Below are 13924 nucleotides of genomic sequence, written 5' to 3'. Positions count from 1 at the left end.
TTCAAAGTTAAAAATCACACAACACCAGGTTCTAGTCCAACAGGTTTATTTGGAAGCACTATCTTTTGGAGCACTGCTCCTTCATCAGGTAGTTTGGAGTATAAGATTGTAAGACACAGAATTTATCGCAAAAGTTTACAGTGTGATATAACTGAAAATATATTGAAAAAGACCCGGATTGTTTGTTAAGTCTCTCATCTGTTAGAATGACCAAATTGGTTTCAGTTCTTTCATATGTAAATCGCAAAACTTTTTTAAAAAGTTACATTCTCAATAAGAAAAGGTATTGGACTACAACCTGATGTTGTGTAATTTTTAATTTAACTTTGTACACCCCAGTCCAACACTGGCATCGCCAAATCAAGTATATTCAAGGCTGAGGTAGGCGTTTTCAATCAGTAAGGGAATCAAGGGTTTTGGGGAAAATGCAGGAAGGTGGAGTTGAGGATTATCAACCATGACCTCATTGAATCATGGAGCAGAGTCAATGGGCCGAATGACCTACTTCTGCTGTAACGGTTTATGTTCTTATATAAATAATTTATCTTGTTAATGGATGTCCCTAACAAGGAACTCCCTGGCTGATCAATTTTGTTTCAACTTCATCTGAGAAGAAGCTGCATGTATAGTTTAAAAACCGACTGGCATAACTGCAGATGTCATGGCTCGACTTAGGATTTAAGTAGGAGACATATATTGTTTAAATGTTTACACCTCTTTATGTGACCTTCATTACATTACAATGATTAGTTTTAATTAACTCAAGTTTGTATCAGTTGCATTGACATTAGCATTATTCCTAGTTTCTCAGTCAATGTTTTCCATTTACAATCGTTTAAATTTAATCCAACAGTCATATTCTGTAATATTTGAATTATAAATGAGATACTTGCAATAAAAAAATGAAATATAACAAAGAATTGTTTATTCTTGGATTTCATTATGTGCCAGGACTTACAAAAATAGACTACACTGTAAATGTTCAACTCCCAGAAAAATAACATTTTAATAAATACTTTTGTCGTGTTATGTAAATTATTTAAAATAATTTATTACAAATATATAATATTACTATTTGATCACAACAGCAATAGTGGATGTTGAATTGAACATAATACAGATAAATATAACATTTGAGATAATGCAGAAGACAACCAACTGTGATAATAAATTACTGAAAGTGATTTACAAGGAAAGGACTAAGGGTTATATCCAAAACATTGGCTTCTCCACCTCCTGGAGTTGCCTGGCTTGCTGTGTTTTTCCAGCCTCCCACATATCTACTTCAAATGGACTCAGCTGTTTGTCAGTTTTGACATTGTCTTATTTATCTATTCCTCAATGAATGAATGGAATTTGAATGTGTCATACTCCAAATAGAATCTTGAATGTATCCCTCTTGAATATAGAACATCTGGAAGTTTTTATTCTTTCATTGGAATATGACTAATAAGAAAAGTGAACTGAGCGATGACAGTGCTATATTTAACACCTTAGTCAATTACTTCCTAATTATTAAGGCAGCTTATATTGAGTTAATTAGCAGTTCAAAAGGATTGACCAATTAGAGACAAATCTTTGAATTGTACAATAATTTGGGTGAAGATGTTTTTTGTGTTTATTAATCATAACTTTGTTCATTCCTTCTTAAAATATTTAACTGATTAAAATAATTATTTTTGCCCAATATTTATAATGATCACTATTTCTAAATTATTATGTATCTTTTTTCGTGCTTTTAGGCAGAATTTAGCTTTCAGTAATAAGCATGCATTCTCAATTTGGAATCCAACATTAAATAGTAACTACATAACTGTAATCATGTTCTTTTCAGTACTGCATGATTGGTAAATATGTAAGTAATTTGCATGTTTGTTATTGATCAGTAGAATTTCTGATGTGGAAAATAGACTCCAGTAGGATTTTGCATCATGTTGTAGGATCCTTGAAACTTCTTTTTCAAACATAATGTAATCTGAAAGATCAAAATGTTCCATGAGTAAAGTACCAGATGTTATAATTTGTTAGAGAACATTATATAACTTGTGTAGATAAAATTCTGTAACATTATCTATGTATATCACTGAACTGCCCTTCTTACCAACTAAGTACAGCTCAGTGCTATTTTCAGTTTGTTTTAATAAAGAAAGATTATTTTACAGTATTTTCATTGTATTGCCAAATTCAATCTATGCCACGAAGACACAGAAGACAGCAGCAAAAATATCAAATAAGTTGAATGACTTCCACCAGTGTTGCCTTGACAAAATCCTGGGTATCACTTGGACAGACAATATCACCAATGGAGTGCTGCACAGATTAGTCAGAGACTCCAACAGGACATTCTGACAGAGAGACAACTGAGACTGGCAGAACATGTAATTGATTTCCTAGATAGATGCATAGCAAGATTGGCAGTTGATTGGATGCCACCAGATGGGAAAAAAAAGGATCTGCTGGCTAAAACAAAATTTGAGAATATGTTCAAAGGAGGTTGTCATGCATTGGAGCCAGTAGAGGAATCTTGCCGTCCATTGTGCTACATAGAACTGGAGCTGATCACAATGTACTGCGACACTAAATATTTGGGCTGAAATTTTACCACAGGTTTTGGGATCCACAAGTCAGGATGAGAAATAGAACCTGAGCTTGTGATTGCTGACAGTGGGTCCAGCTCTGTGTTTTCAATTCAGAATAACAGACAGGCTCCTGGTTCTGCTGGTCCAACCAGAGGATCTGCAACCCTGATACCTCAGTATACAACCAGGAGCAGTGGGTCCCATTGAAATTTGGTCAGCTCCTCAGGGTCCCTCAAAATGGAGGTGCCCTCAGAAAAGCAACTTATATTAAACGATAGGTGGTCAAGGGGGGAAAGCACTATTGATTATGGAGCAAACTCCTCGAGGTGGCTCTAGGGGCACCTGGGACCCCCTCTCTGGGATTTGGAGCATCCGAGATGGATAACGACATGTTCCAACAGGTTCAGGAACAGCTTCTTCCTGGCTGTTATCAGACTGCTGAACGGACAACTTTAATTTTAGGTCTAATGTTGATTTTGTTTTTGTGTACCTCCTCTACAGCCATAAACTTGGGTGCCTCGCTCTGTCTAAACATCCTATGATCTGTATTTTCTTGTATGTTATGATCTGCTTGTACTGCATGCAAAACAAAACTTTTCACTGTACTTAGGTACACATGATAACAATAAATCAAATCAAATCATTCACCTATTTCTCTCCCCCCACCCTGAAAGGGAAGACTCTTCCTGCAATATTGACCTGTTCTTTCCCTCCAGAGATGCGGCTTGTCCTGCCTGGTGTTTTCAGGATTGTTTTTCTTTTCATTCTAAATGAAGTCTGATAACATTGCCATTTCAAATGCAGAATACACTTATCAAATGGATCTTGAAAACAAATGATCCCTGTCATTGAATTAATCAATGATCTAAGATATCATGTCTCCTTACTGGTGTTGGCCTCACAATCAGTGAGTTATTTTTTATTATATGATTCTCATTTCTAGCATTCAGCTTTGCACAATATTGAACAATTACATGTACTTACAAATAAACAAAGGAGGAAGAGCAGGAAAAGGATGAGCAGTATCCCCAACACGATCAATATGATTGCCCAATATGGTATTTCTGTCCTGCCACTGAAGATTGGTGCTTTAGCTTCTGCACAAAGTAAATTTGGAACAATTAACCATGATACAAATTATAATTTGCTTCCCCAACCATCTTCAGGGATGCATTATGATTTAAGTTAGTGTGCAGTTTTAGCTCAGTAGCATAAATGGTTTAGAATTACATGATGTGATTGTGTAATCTTGCACTTAAACTGGGGCCACTGTCATTAAGAAGAAATGGAGCCAGAGAGAGATGACATGATTTTCCATTATTGGTTGAGAGTCTTGACATTGGAGTCAAATGCATGTTCTGATACTGCACTGTGTCAGAAGCAGATATTCAACAAAGATCTCGCCTGGATTGGCCAAACAGGTTAAATACATAAAGGATGTTCCTGATGACGGGGGAGTCCAGAACTGGGAATCACAGTTTGAGGATATGGGGTAAGCCATTTACGACTGAGGTGAGGAGAAATTTCTTATTCAAAGAGTGGTGAGCCTGTGGAATTCTCTGCCACATAAAACAGTTGACAGCAACACCTTTAATGTTAGATATGGTTCTTCGGGTCAAAGGGATCAAACAGTATGGGGAAAAAAACGGGAACTGACTTGAATAATCAGCCATAATCTTACTGACTGGTGGAGTAGACTTGACGGGCCAAATGGCCTACTCCTGCTTCTATATTCTATGTTTCTACAAGCCAGACATCATGCTCATCTCCACTTAAGGATGAAAAACAGATGCTTTAATTGGAGGCATTCTTTGCATTTTTAAAGGCTTTGAATTTTTTAAAATGGCAAAAGGGATGACTAATTTTGAAGGAAAAATCCTTGGATAAATATTAGTGGTGGTAGGTTGAGGTCCTTAATTGAGCATCATTCACCCAAGTGCCATTTAGGTCTTCCCCAAAGGGGTGATGCAGGACTCCAGCCAGTGGGGGAGGCTCCCTGTTAACTCTGTCACTCATGAAAGTGATGTCTACTGCAACTTTTACCAGAAATCTGCACGTGTGCTACAAATGTAAAAAGCCACTTGTAGTACTAATTGGGTGCGAAGGAAATAATTTTATAGTTGCAATGTCTTAATTTGAATGAACAAGTTATTGGTGTCAATTTAATAGCAAAATTGTGCAGAAAGCAAAATAAATAAATGAAAAACATGGGATTATAATGAGAGATTAAAGGGACAAAAATGTAAGTAAATTTGGATAACTTTTTTGACAATACAATTACCAACTCTGAAGAAATGATATTTTGTAAATTAAATCAACTTTTGGTGTCATAGTGATTGACGGTAAATAATCAAGACTAATCAAGCACTAAAATCTAGCTTTTTTGTGTATTCAGTTGGTATCACTCACATGAGTACCTGAATTTCTTATACTGCACATATTTGAATGGTGAGTTGCTCACAAGATGCTATTGTAGTGAAACAGTATCTTGTTGAAGAACTCAGTATTTTCAGTATCCATAGTTCTTTGTTTTATTTCACTGTTGTTGTGAAGCTTTTGAACGAAGAAGAGAGTTCAGATTTCCTGATCTTTACATTTAATGGCACATATGTCGTAATGAAACGGTGGTCGAGCACTGATAGAATCACTATTGTTTCAACCATAAAATCTGGGCCATTCAATTATTAAATGAAAACCTGCTTCTTTGTGAATTCAATGCTAGTTGCACCAGGTGTGAAACCCAAGTAGTCTCACATTCCCTCCTGAAAATGTTCTCACACTTCTCATTTTCAGTGGGTATGGTTATACTTTTCCTGTTTTGCAGATGCTAATTTTGGTGTTAATTTACCTCAAATTTGCATGGGAAATGTATGTCTTTGGAAATTAGTTGCAATTCAAGGTGTACAGGAATCATGCTGGATAACAAAAACTAATTTTACAAAACAGGTATTTATTGCTAATCCCCTCAAACCCCAAACCTGGAAAGCTAAAACCAAATTGATATTACCAAGGAATACTGGAAAGCTTTTCCAGAATCTAGGTGAACAAATGTGCCTACATGAAAAAAAATTATAATTACCACCACTATAATAAGATGTGTAAGTTATTAATAGAAGCCAAACTTGAGATGTGGCCTACTTGACACAAACTAAACAATCCTTTTCCATATTATTAAATGACTCCCTTACAAAATCCCCACTCTATCCACTTTCTTCAGAATTAATAACTCAATATTGTTAATTAATGATTAACATGTAATAATAGAATTGTTAGAAATAAATACATTTAAAATCAATACTTTACCGACTGCCAAGCTGGTATTTCTCAGCTGGTATACATTTCCAAGTAAGTTTGTTGCATTTGTTCCAGTGGCAAACTCTGCTTTGACTTGTTCTGCTGTCACTGGTTCACTCACAGCAGCAGGATCGAAGTAACATGTGCAGATACATTTCACTGATCCAATTCTGTTGGTAAGAATGGCAGGAAGAATGATGACTTCAGTCAATTATAACTTAAATGAGCAGAGTAACTGGATTAGAGTAATTGGAACAACACTTATCCCAAAGTATCATTAAAGATTTAGTGATTCAATGTATATTGCAAATGTCTACTTATACTTGAGGACACTTTCTGTGGCTAAATTTTCTGTTTGTTACATCCCTTGTGACACTGTTCACAAGGCACAGTTAATCAGAACACCATCTTAAGCTCCATAAATCTATATGTACATAAATTAATTGTTTTACTGCAATTGGTCAGTATCTATTAATATCTATGTTTGAATTTAATTCCAGATACAAATTTAAAAATTGTATTAGTAAGCAGTTCACATGCCAGATTTAGTTTCTGTTTCGTTTGCTAGTTATGGGCTCAATCTAAAAGATGAATTCTCTGTTTTATCTCAATGCCTAATAGGCGAAGTAAATCCCTTACCTCAGTCCTGTAACTTTACAAATACGGTAGCTGTCCTTTAAAGCACTGTTTTTATACAACTGTTCAAGCTGCAAAGTATACACAGTAGTAAATATACATTGCATTGCAAACTTTTCAAGAAACGTGCAATAAGTCTAACAGAAAAAGCTGAATGTTTATATATTTGTCAACAAAAGTACAGTTATTAAATACAGATGAAGAAAACGTTCACTTAGAAAATAATTTTGCACTTGGTTTCTTCAAGTTTAAATTTATAGAATGACTGGAAAATAATTCTTACCATTTTGGTAACATTGGCAACAATGCTTTGGTATTCAGGGGAATTTGGGTTGTTAAGTGCTTCAATGAAATTTCTGTTTATTATGGTGAAGTTAACCTCAAATGGCAAATCGCCTTCTCGGACTTCGGGTGGCAATATTGTCGGCGCTGTAGTTGGTTCCAATTCGTGATAACCTGAAATTGAAAGGTGAAATGTAAATCTCTCATGTAGGGTTTCAGCAAGGATATCACCTATTATTCAACACTGTAATGCATTAGTTTCAAGACAATTAAAAGATTCACAATTATATTTATTGTCTGTTTTAAATGAAAAATGAACCATCTTTTATCTCTGGTCTTGTGATCTGCATCTTGATAATCCGTACAAACTTTGAGGATGATTCGAAATGAGCAGCAAGCATGGCTGCTAATGTTTTTTTGCTTTTACTATACTGAGACCTTTGGAGTTTGTATGGTTCATAACTGCTGAAAACCTTTCAAATGTGATTAATTTTAAGTTTAAGCTGCGACAAAAATGCAATATGTGTTTTATTTTACAAGGAAAATCATTTAATTAGACACAATACTTACCATCTACATATAGGCTGTCTTGGTTCAGTGCATATATTCCTAATGCGGTGATTTTTTCAGTGTTGTCTTTGAACTCATTATAAACAGTGACTTTATCAACTCCTGGAACTGCGGGATTATTTTTAAAAGAACAGTGTGCTTCAACTTTAGTATTGCCTTGATTTGCAGAACTGTTCAAAGAAAAACAATGTTAAAATCATTCCAAACACAGCCTTTTTTAGCACTGAGTTATTAAAGTGTACTGATAATGCAAAGTTTTCAGAAATAAGAATCATTTGGAAAATAGCTAATTGCCTTAATGCTTACAATATAATGCCTTCATCATGATGAAGGGCTTTTGCCCAAAACGTCGATTTTCCTGCTCCTCGGACGCTGCCTGACCTGCTGTGCTTTGCCAGCACCACTCTAATCTTGACCCCCACCAGCTATGTCAGTTGACTTACTTGTGTCAGTTTCAAAGAAGAGGAATGCTGTAGTTAATAAGGACAATTAATCCTTTAGATGTTCCAGTTCCTTGGCCTTCATTTATTACCTGAGGTACCATCAGCTTAGCACACAAGTTTCACCCGGTATTATCTTATTAAGTTTGTAAAGCAACCCCAGAAAGATGACCATCTGGACCAAATTCAGCTGTTTTCTTGGTAGCCACCCCATTCTCTCTACCAGTGACCCTGCCTTCTACAGACACAAATGACATCATTTGGCTGTTGAGGCTCAGCCCATGTGCCCCACAGCTGGCAGATTCTGCCAGGATCAGCTGTGTAGTGTTGGGCATGAGTGTCATTACCATACTTCAAAGATATTCAAAGCTTATATTCTTCATTAGATTAAAACGTAAGACTTGGAGGGAAGGCCTGCATACGTTATGCTGCAATGATACAAAACCCGAGTTAGACCCACTTAAAGTATTGCAAGCAGATCTGGGCACCACAACCCCATCTTAGGAAGGATGTTTTTGCCCTATACAACACTCAATGCAGGTTTACAAGGATGATACTTGATCTTCAGGGGTTAACTGATTAGGATAGATTAGTCAAATTAAGAATTTGGAAGGTTAAGCAGTGATCTCATCAAGATCTTCAGGGAACAGGGAAAGACCGGGTGGATGATGGTAAACTATTACTCCTGGTTGAAGATCTAGAACCAGGGGACATAGTCTAGGAATTAGGGCCGGCCATTCCAGAGAGATGTTAGAAAGCATTTCTACACTCAAAAAGTAGTGGAGGTTTGGAACTGTCTTCCTCTAATGGCAGTCGATGCTTGTTCAATTGTTAAATTTAAATCTGAGAGACAAATATTTTATTAAGCAAGGGTATCAAGGGATATGGACCCAAGATAGGCATAGGGACTTAAGTCACAAATCAACAGATATTTATCTTACCTGAAAGATACCAGTTCACAATTTGTGAATGTTTCATTTATCTTACTGCTTTTGTACAAATTGTCAAGCTGTGAACAAAATATGCAAAGAAATTGATTTGGGATAGAGAAACACATCATCAAAGCATTCTGATTTATATCAATCAATTAAACAAAATTCCAGTGTCAACTTACCAAACTAATAACATTTCTTGATGTAGTTATATATTCAGCAGAATTGATATTTTGTAATTCTGATCCAAATTCCTGGTTTTTTATTGTGAAAGTGACATTAAAGTCATTGCGTTTTGTCCCTTTATTTGGTTGTAGCGTCACTGCCACAACAGGTGCTTCCGCTATAAGGAAAGAGTAAATAATTATACAGGCAATACAATAATCTATAACAAAATATTTCCTAACTTTACTAATTATATATGAATTAAAAAGTTCTGATTCTGAGATCAGCACTTTTCAGTTAAACTCTGGCCTGTAGCATTGCCTTGCCAAATGCTATAGTATTACAAATCTGATTGTATTTAATCCATCTGTTCCATTGGATAATGTGAGAAAAGGCTGTTTTCTGAAATACATTTATATTCAAGTTAAAACATGGATTTTTGTTTTATTTTAAATTTGGACACCTTGTTGGTTGTTTATTTTTTGCGAATAACATATCTTTATTTATCTTGGTGTATGCAACCATACACCAGTATCCTCATAGGCAAACATACAAACATATACAATGACAGAATTATTTCCTTTTGGAGTGAAAGAACTGCAGCTGCAATGTTCCCTTCTGGGACTCATTATGGAAGCAGGCATATTTGGTGCTGACCATTGATACACCACAAAAGGGCCTTAATGGACGATAGGCCAAGAAGGTCCCATCTTCACATCAAAATCTTAATGGCAAGGTGTTAAGAAGGGGGCAGGAATCTGTCCAGAGCCCAATTATATATTCTCTAGCCACCTTCAGGGAGGGTCAGTCTCCACCCTGTGATTTTAAAAGGAGCACTAAAGAAGTTGCATAATTGTTCATTCCTGGTTTTATCAAATCATCTAAAAAGTAGGATCACTTTTTAATGACTGGCAGTGAAAAACATCTGGAAAGACAGTCATGCCATCCAGTCAGTAAATAAATATAGCTTCTTCATAGATTTTATTAAGCTCCAAGAACCTCAGTTTGCAAGTATCCAAAACTGTCCTGGTGTATAGAATCTCTCTAGCCTGTTCAAACTGGGTGACATATCAAGGAATCATCTGTTAAACAACTTAAAATAGCACAAAGCCAGATCTCTGCTGCACTTAAACTGGTATGTGTGCTCAATCTGGTTGTGTGTAGAACACAGTCAGTCAAAGAGGCATTTTGCCCAATATCGAATACCACCTTAGGATTTTCTGGTAGAGATGACATCAGTGCAACCAAGGTGCATGTACTGGATTCAGACAATGGGAACAAATGAAAGGCATATCCAGCCTCTTCTGCCTCACTATCACTGGGTGCAAAGAACACACTTTTTTTTAATGTCCTTGATTGGATCGGTCAACTCCCAACTCTTGATTTCAAATCTTGACTGTACTAGTGCCTGATTACTAAACTGTTGGATATTTCATCAAAAGTTGGCCTATTCTGAACAAATAATAAGGTGAGTGCTATGACTGTAGTGAAAATAATACTCACTGATTAAACGAGCTGATTCATGGTAACCTGAAAAACCAAAAACACATGTTTTCTATCAAGTGAACCAGGTTGAAATGCATTATGAATGAGCAGACTAAAAATTAATGTGATTGCTTGAAATCTCTCTGATTCATTTGGAGTAAAATATTCAAATCGACTTAAATGTAACAGAACAGAACATCTCTTTTAAATGCTAAATACCATTCACGTAGAGGCTGTTGGTATCGAGTGAATATGCTCCCAAGGTGGAAATTTCCTTTGTATTGTCCCTGATCTCATGGTACACTGTAATTCTATTCACTTCCTGAGGATTAGAATCATTTTTGAATGTGCAGTTTGCATGCACACTGGTGCTACCAACATTTGTTCGACTGTAAGACAAACAGATAGTTAATTAAATGAGTGAGAAAACATTGGGTAGAAATTTGTCTCAGATAATAGTGCCAAGTGGACATTATTAGATTGACCACCCATTGTACTTAACGCCTGATATTTAGGATTATTACAGTCTGTGGAATTAAATTTCAAGTGCTATATATAATGAGTTGTTGATTCGATACCAACCATTTTGTGACATTTTCTGTGATGAATGTCTGCTCTGCTTCAAAGTCAGGTTGGCAGACACAAGCCTACATGAGCTACAGGTATCAATGTACAACATTGAGGACCGGGGCCAAAATTGTAGCTCGTATCAATGCCAACTGAAAATTCTTGCTGAAGAATATCTCCCACCTCAAGTTTGCAATGTTCTCCACAGAAAGCAACAGATTTATTTGTCTTTATCCGTTCACAGGATGTGGCCATTGCTGGCTAGCTCAGCATTTATTGCCCATAATTATCCAGAGGGCAATTACGAGTCAACCACATTATTATGGGTCTAAAGCCACATGCAGACCAGACCATGTAAAGGTGACAGACTTCTTTTTCTAAAGGACATCTGTGAATCAGATGAGTTCTGTTGACAACAGTTTCATGGTGATCATCAGACTCTTAATTCCAGATTTTTTTAGATTAGATTAGATTCCCTACAGTGTGGAAACAGGCCCTTCGGCCCAACAAGTCCACACCTACCCTCCAAAGAGTAACCCACCCAGGCCCATTTCCCTCTAACTAATTCTCCTAACACTATGGGCAATTTAGCATGGCCAATTCACCTGCACATCTTTGGACTGTGGGAGGAAACCGGAGCACCCGGAGGAAACCCACACAGACAAGGGGAGAATGTGCAAACTCCACACAGACAGTCGCCCGATGTTGGAGTCAAACCTGGGACCTTGGTGTTGTGAGTCAGCAGTGCTAACCACTGAGCCACCGAGCCACCCCCAATTTTTGGGGAATTAAAATTCCTCAATCTGCCACAGCAGGATTTGAATACAGGTCTCTCCAGAACATTACCTAGGTCTCTGGATCAACAATCTAGTGATACTACCACTACGCTATTGCCTCCTCTTGATTGCTGACCGTTATCTAATTGATAGCTTGCCCACATTCCTGATGAAGAGCTTATGCTCAAAACATCAACTCTACTGCTCCTCAGATGCTGCCTGACCAGCTGTGCTTTTCCAGCACCACACTTTTTGATTCTGATCTCCAGCATCTGCAGTCCTCACTTTCTCCTAGTTTGCCCCGTAAGATGAAGAGAATGGAAGGGTTCGGCCAGCTGAGACATTTTCTTGTCTACATGACAGGGACTTTAGTTCTCACACCAAAATAAGATCAACTATTTGGTGACCTACAAGAAATCCCTTTTGGCTAAAGCAGCAACTATATTAGTAAGCAGAATAATCTGAGTCTTGAAACAACAGCTTGAATCCTGAAGAAGGTTTAGAATTTTAAACATTATTAGAATACTTTTTTTACAAAATTAGAAACATTGTTGAAGCTAGTATTGGATTTCGTATAAACTTTCCTTACCTGAACGATTGAACTCTGCAGCTTGAAAATGTTTTGTTGACGTTGCTGCTTATAAACAGATTGTTCAACTTGAAGAAAGGAATAGACACAGTATTAGAGGAAATAAATTCTATAACTAATGTAAGTATGTATACATATTAATAATGACATTGTTTACTGACCTGGTAAGCAATAATATTTGAGGCAGACTTATACAAAGCAGAATTGGATGATATTAGATTTGCTGTTGGAACCAGGTTAGTAATAATGAAGGTCACATTAAAATCGAAAGGCTTTGTTTGCAGATTTGGAGTTGTGGCCACAGATGGTGCTGTTAAGAAAAAAGTAAATAAACATTAACTGAGAATGAAAATAAATCTTCCCAATTGCCCCATTTGCATTCCAGAGATGAAAATAAATCAAAAATAAAGAAATGAATATAAGAACATGAGGCTACATTTGAGAACTGGTGGTAGAGTTTGTCTTTTTCAAAGAGTACCTCATACAGTCAAGGAGGTCTATAGCTCTTCAACTCAACTTGCCTATGCAAGCCCCATTTTCACAATTAAACTAGTCCCATTTGCCTGTGTTTGGTCCACATGCCTCCATAACTATCTCATCCATGTACCTATCTAAATGTTTCTTAAATAATGAAATTGAACTTGCTTTCACCGCTATCTGTGGCAGCCTGTTCCAGACACTCGCCACCTTCTGTGAAAAAATTGCCCCGCTGGACCCTTTGATATCTCTCCCCTCTTACCTTAAACCCAAGCTCTCTGGTACCTATACATGTCTACATGTGGTATTGGGAGAAAATTTGCTCTAATCAGTGGTCACATAACTGATTGCAAATTGAAATAGAAAGTTCTCTTGAATTTGTTGAGTCTGTAAAATATCTGGAGTCTTTTGCTAAGTCTGAGATAATTTCAGTTGCTGGTAGCTTCTCCTTAAATGTTGCTCACAACTATGTTATCAGCTGGTTAATCATTAAGGACTGCAGAGATATAATAAAAGCACATGCAAAATTTCTATTAAACTTAAGCATTTCATTTTGACAATTTATCTGAATAAACAAACTGGAAAGTAATGGGGAATCAGTTGTAAATGGGTATCATCAACAATGCAGTGTGCATGTCCGCCAAATGATGAACAGTGTTTAATAATGAAATATTTTGTTTTGTCGCACAAGAAAGTCTTAAGAAACAACAGAAATAGGAACCATACTTACGGGCTGAGGGAGCTACTTCATGGTAACCTGAAAAATCAAAAGCATGTCTTCTATAAAATCAATCAGATGAAAATTCATCACCAATTAGTGCAATGAGATGCATTAGTTTTGCTTAAATTTTCACCAAATTATTCACAAAAGATTGTTCCATGTGATTAGGTAAAATATCTTTAAATGTTAAATACCATTCACATAGAGGCTGTTGCTATCCAGTGAATATGCTCCCAAGGTGGAAATAGCCTTTGTGTTGTCCCTGATCTCATGGTACGCAGTAACTTTATTAACCTCTTGAGGATTTGAATCATTTGTGAATGTGCAGGTTGTGTACACACTGGTGCTGGCAGCATTCGCTGGACTGTAAAATACAAAGTTGTTTAAATAAATTAGGAAACATTGCAACAA

General features: G+C 36.5%; 1 protein-coding gene across 1 annotated transcript in view; it reads right to left on the bottom strand.

Annotated features, from left to right (window-relative positions):
• Positions 1 to 334: 334 nt before the first annotated feature.
• Positions 335 to 13924, bottom strand: part of LOC122565559 (mucin-16-like) — a 53432-nt gene continuing 39842 nt past the window's right edge. Inside the window, exons 57-70 of the mRNA XM_087975846.1 lie at positions 13708 to 13877; positions 13523 to 13549; positions 12477 to 12625; positions 12316 to 12383; positions 10603 to 10772; positions 10402 to 10428; positions 8916 to 9076; positions 8743 to 8810; positions 7362 to 7531; positions 6793 to 6965; positions 6513 to 6580; positions 5883 to 6043; positions 3564 to 3676; positions 335 to 1975 (exon numbers count right to left, since the gene is read on the bottom strand). Coding sequence (XP_087831972.1) covers positions 1883 to 1975; positions 3564 to 3676; positions 5883 to 6043; positions 6513 to 6580; positions 6793 to 6965; positions 7362 to 7531; positions 8743 to 8810; positions 8916 to 9076; positions 10402 to 10428; positions 10603 to 10772; positions 12316 to 12383; positions 12477 to 12625; positions 13523 to 13549; positions 13708 to 13877 — 1618 coding nt within the window. The 3' untranslated portion in view covers positions 335 to 1882. The remainder of the gene's footprint in view (positions 1976 to 3563; positions 3677 to 5882; positions 6044 to 6512; positions 6581 to 6792; positions 6966 to 7361; positions 7532 to 8742; positions 8811 to 8915; positions 9077 to 10401; positions 10429 to 10602; positions 10773 to 12315; positions 12384 to 12476; positions 12626 to 13522; positions 13550 to 13707; positions 13878 to 13924) is intronic.

Source organism: Chiloscyllium plagiosum, unplaced genomic scaffold (genome assembly GCF_037043375.1).
Source record: "Chiloscyllium plagiosum isolate Xiang-an unplaced genomic scaffold, Cpla_swu_hap1 HiC_scaffold_28, whole genome shotgun sequence".
NCBI classification, from domain to species: Eukaryota; Metazoa; Chordata; class Chondrichthyes; order Orectolobiformes; family Hemiscylliidae; genus Chiloscyllium; species Chiloscyllium plagiosum.
This window is presented reverse-complemented; position numbering and strand designations above follow the sequence as displayed.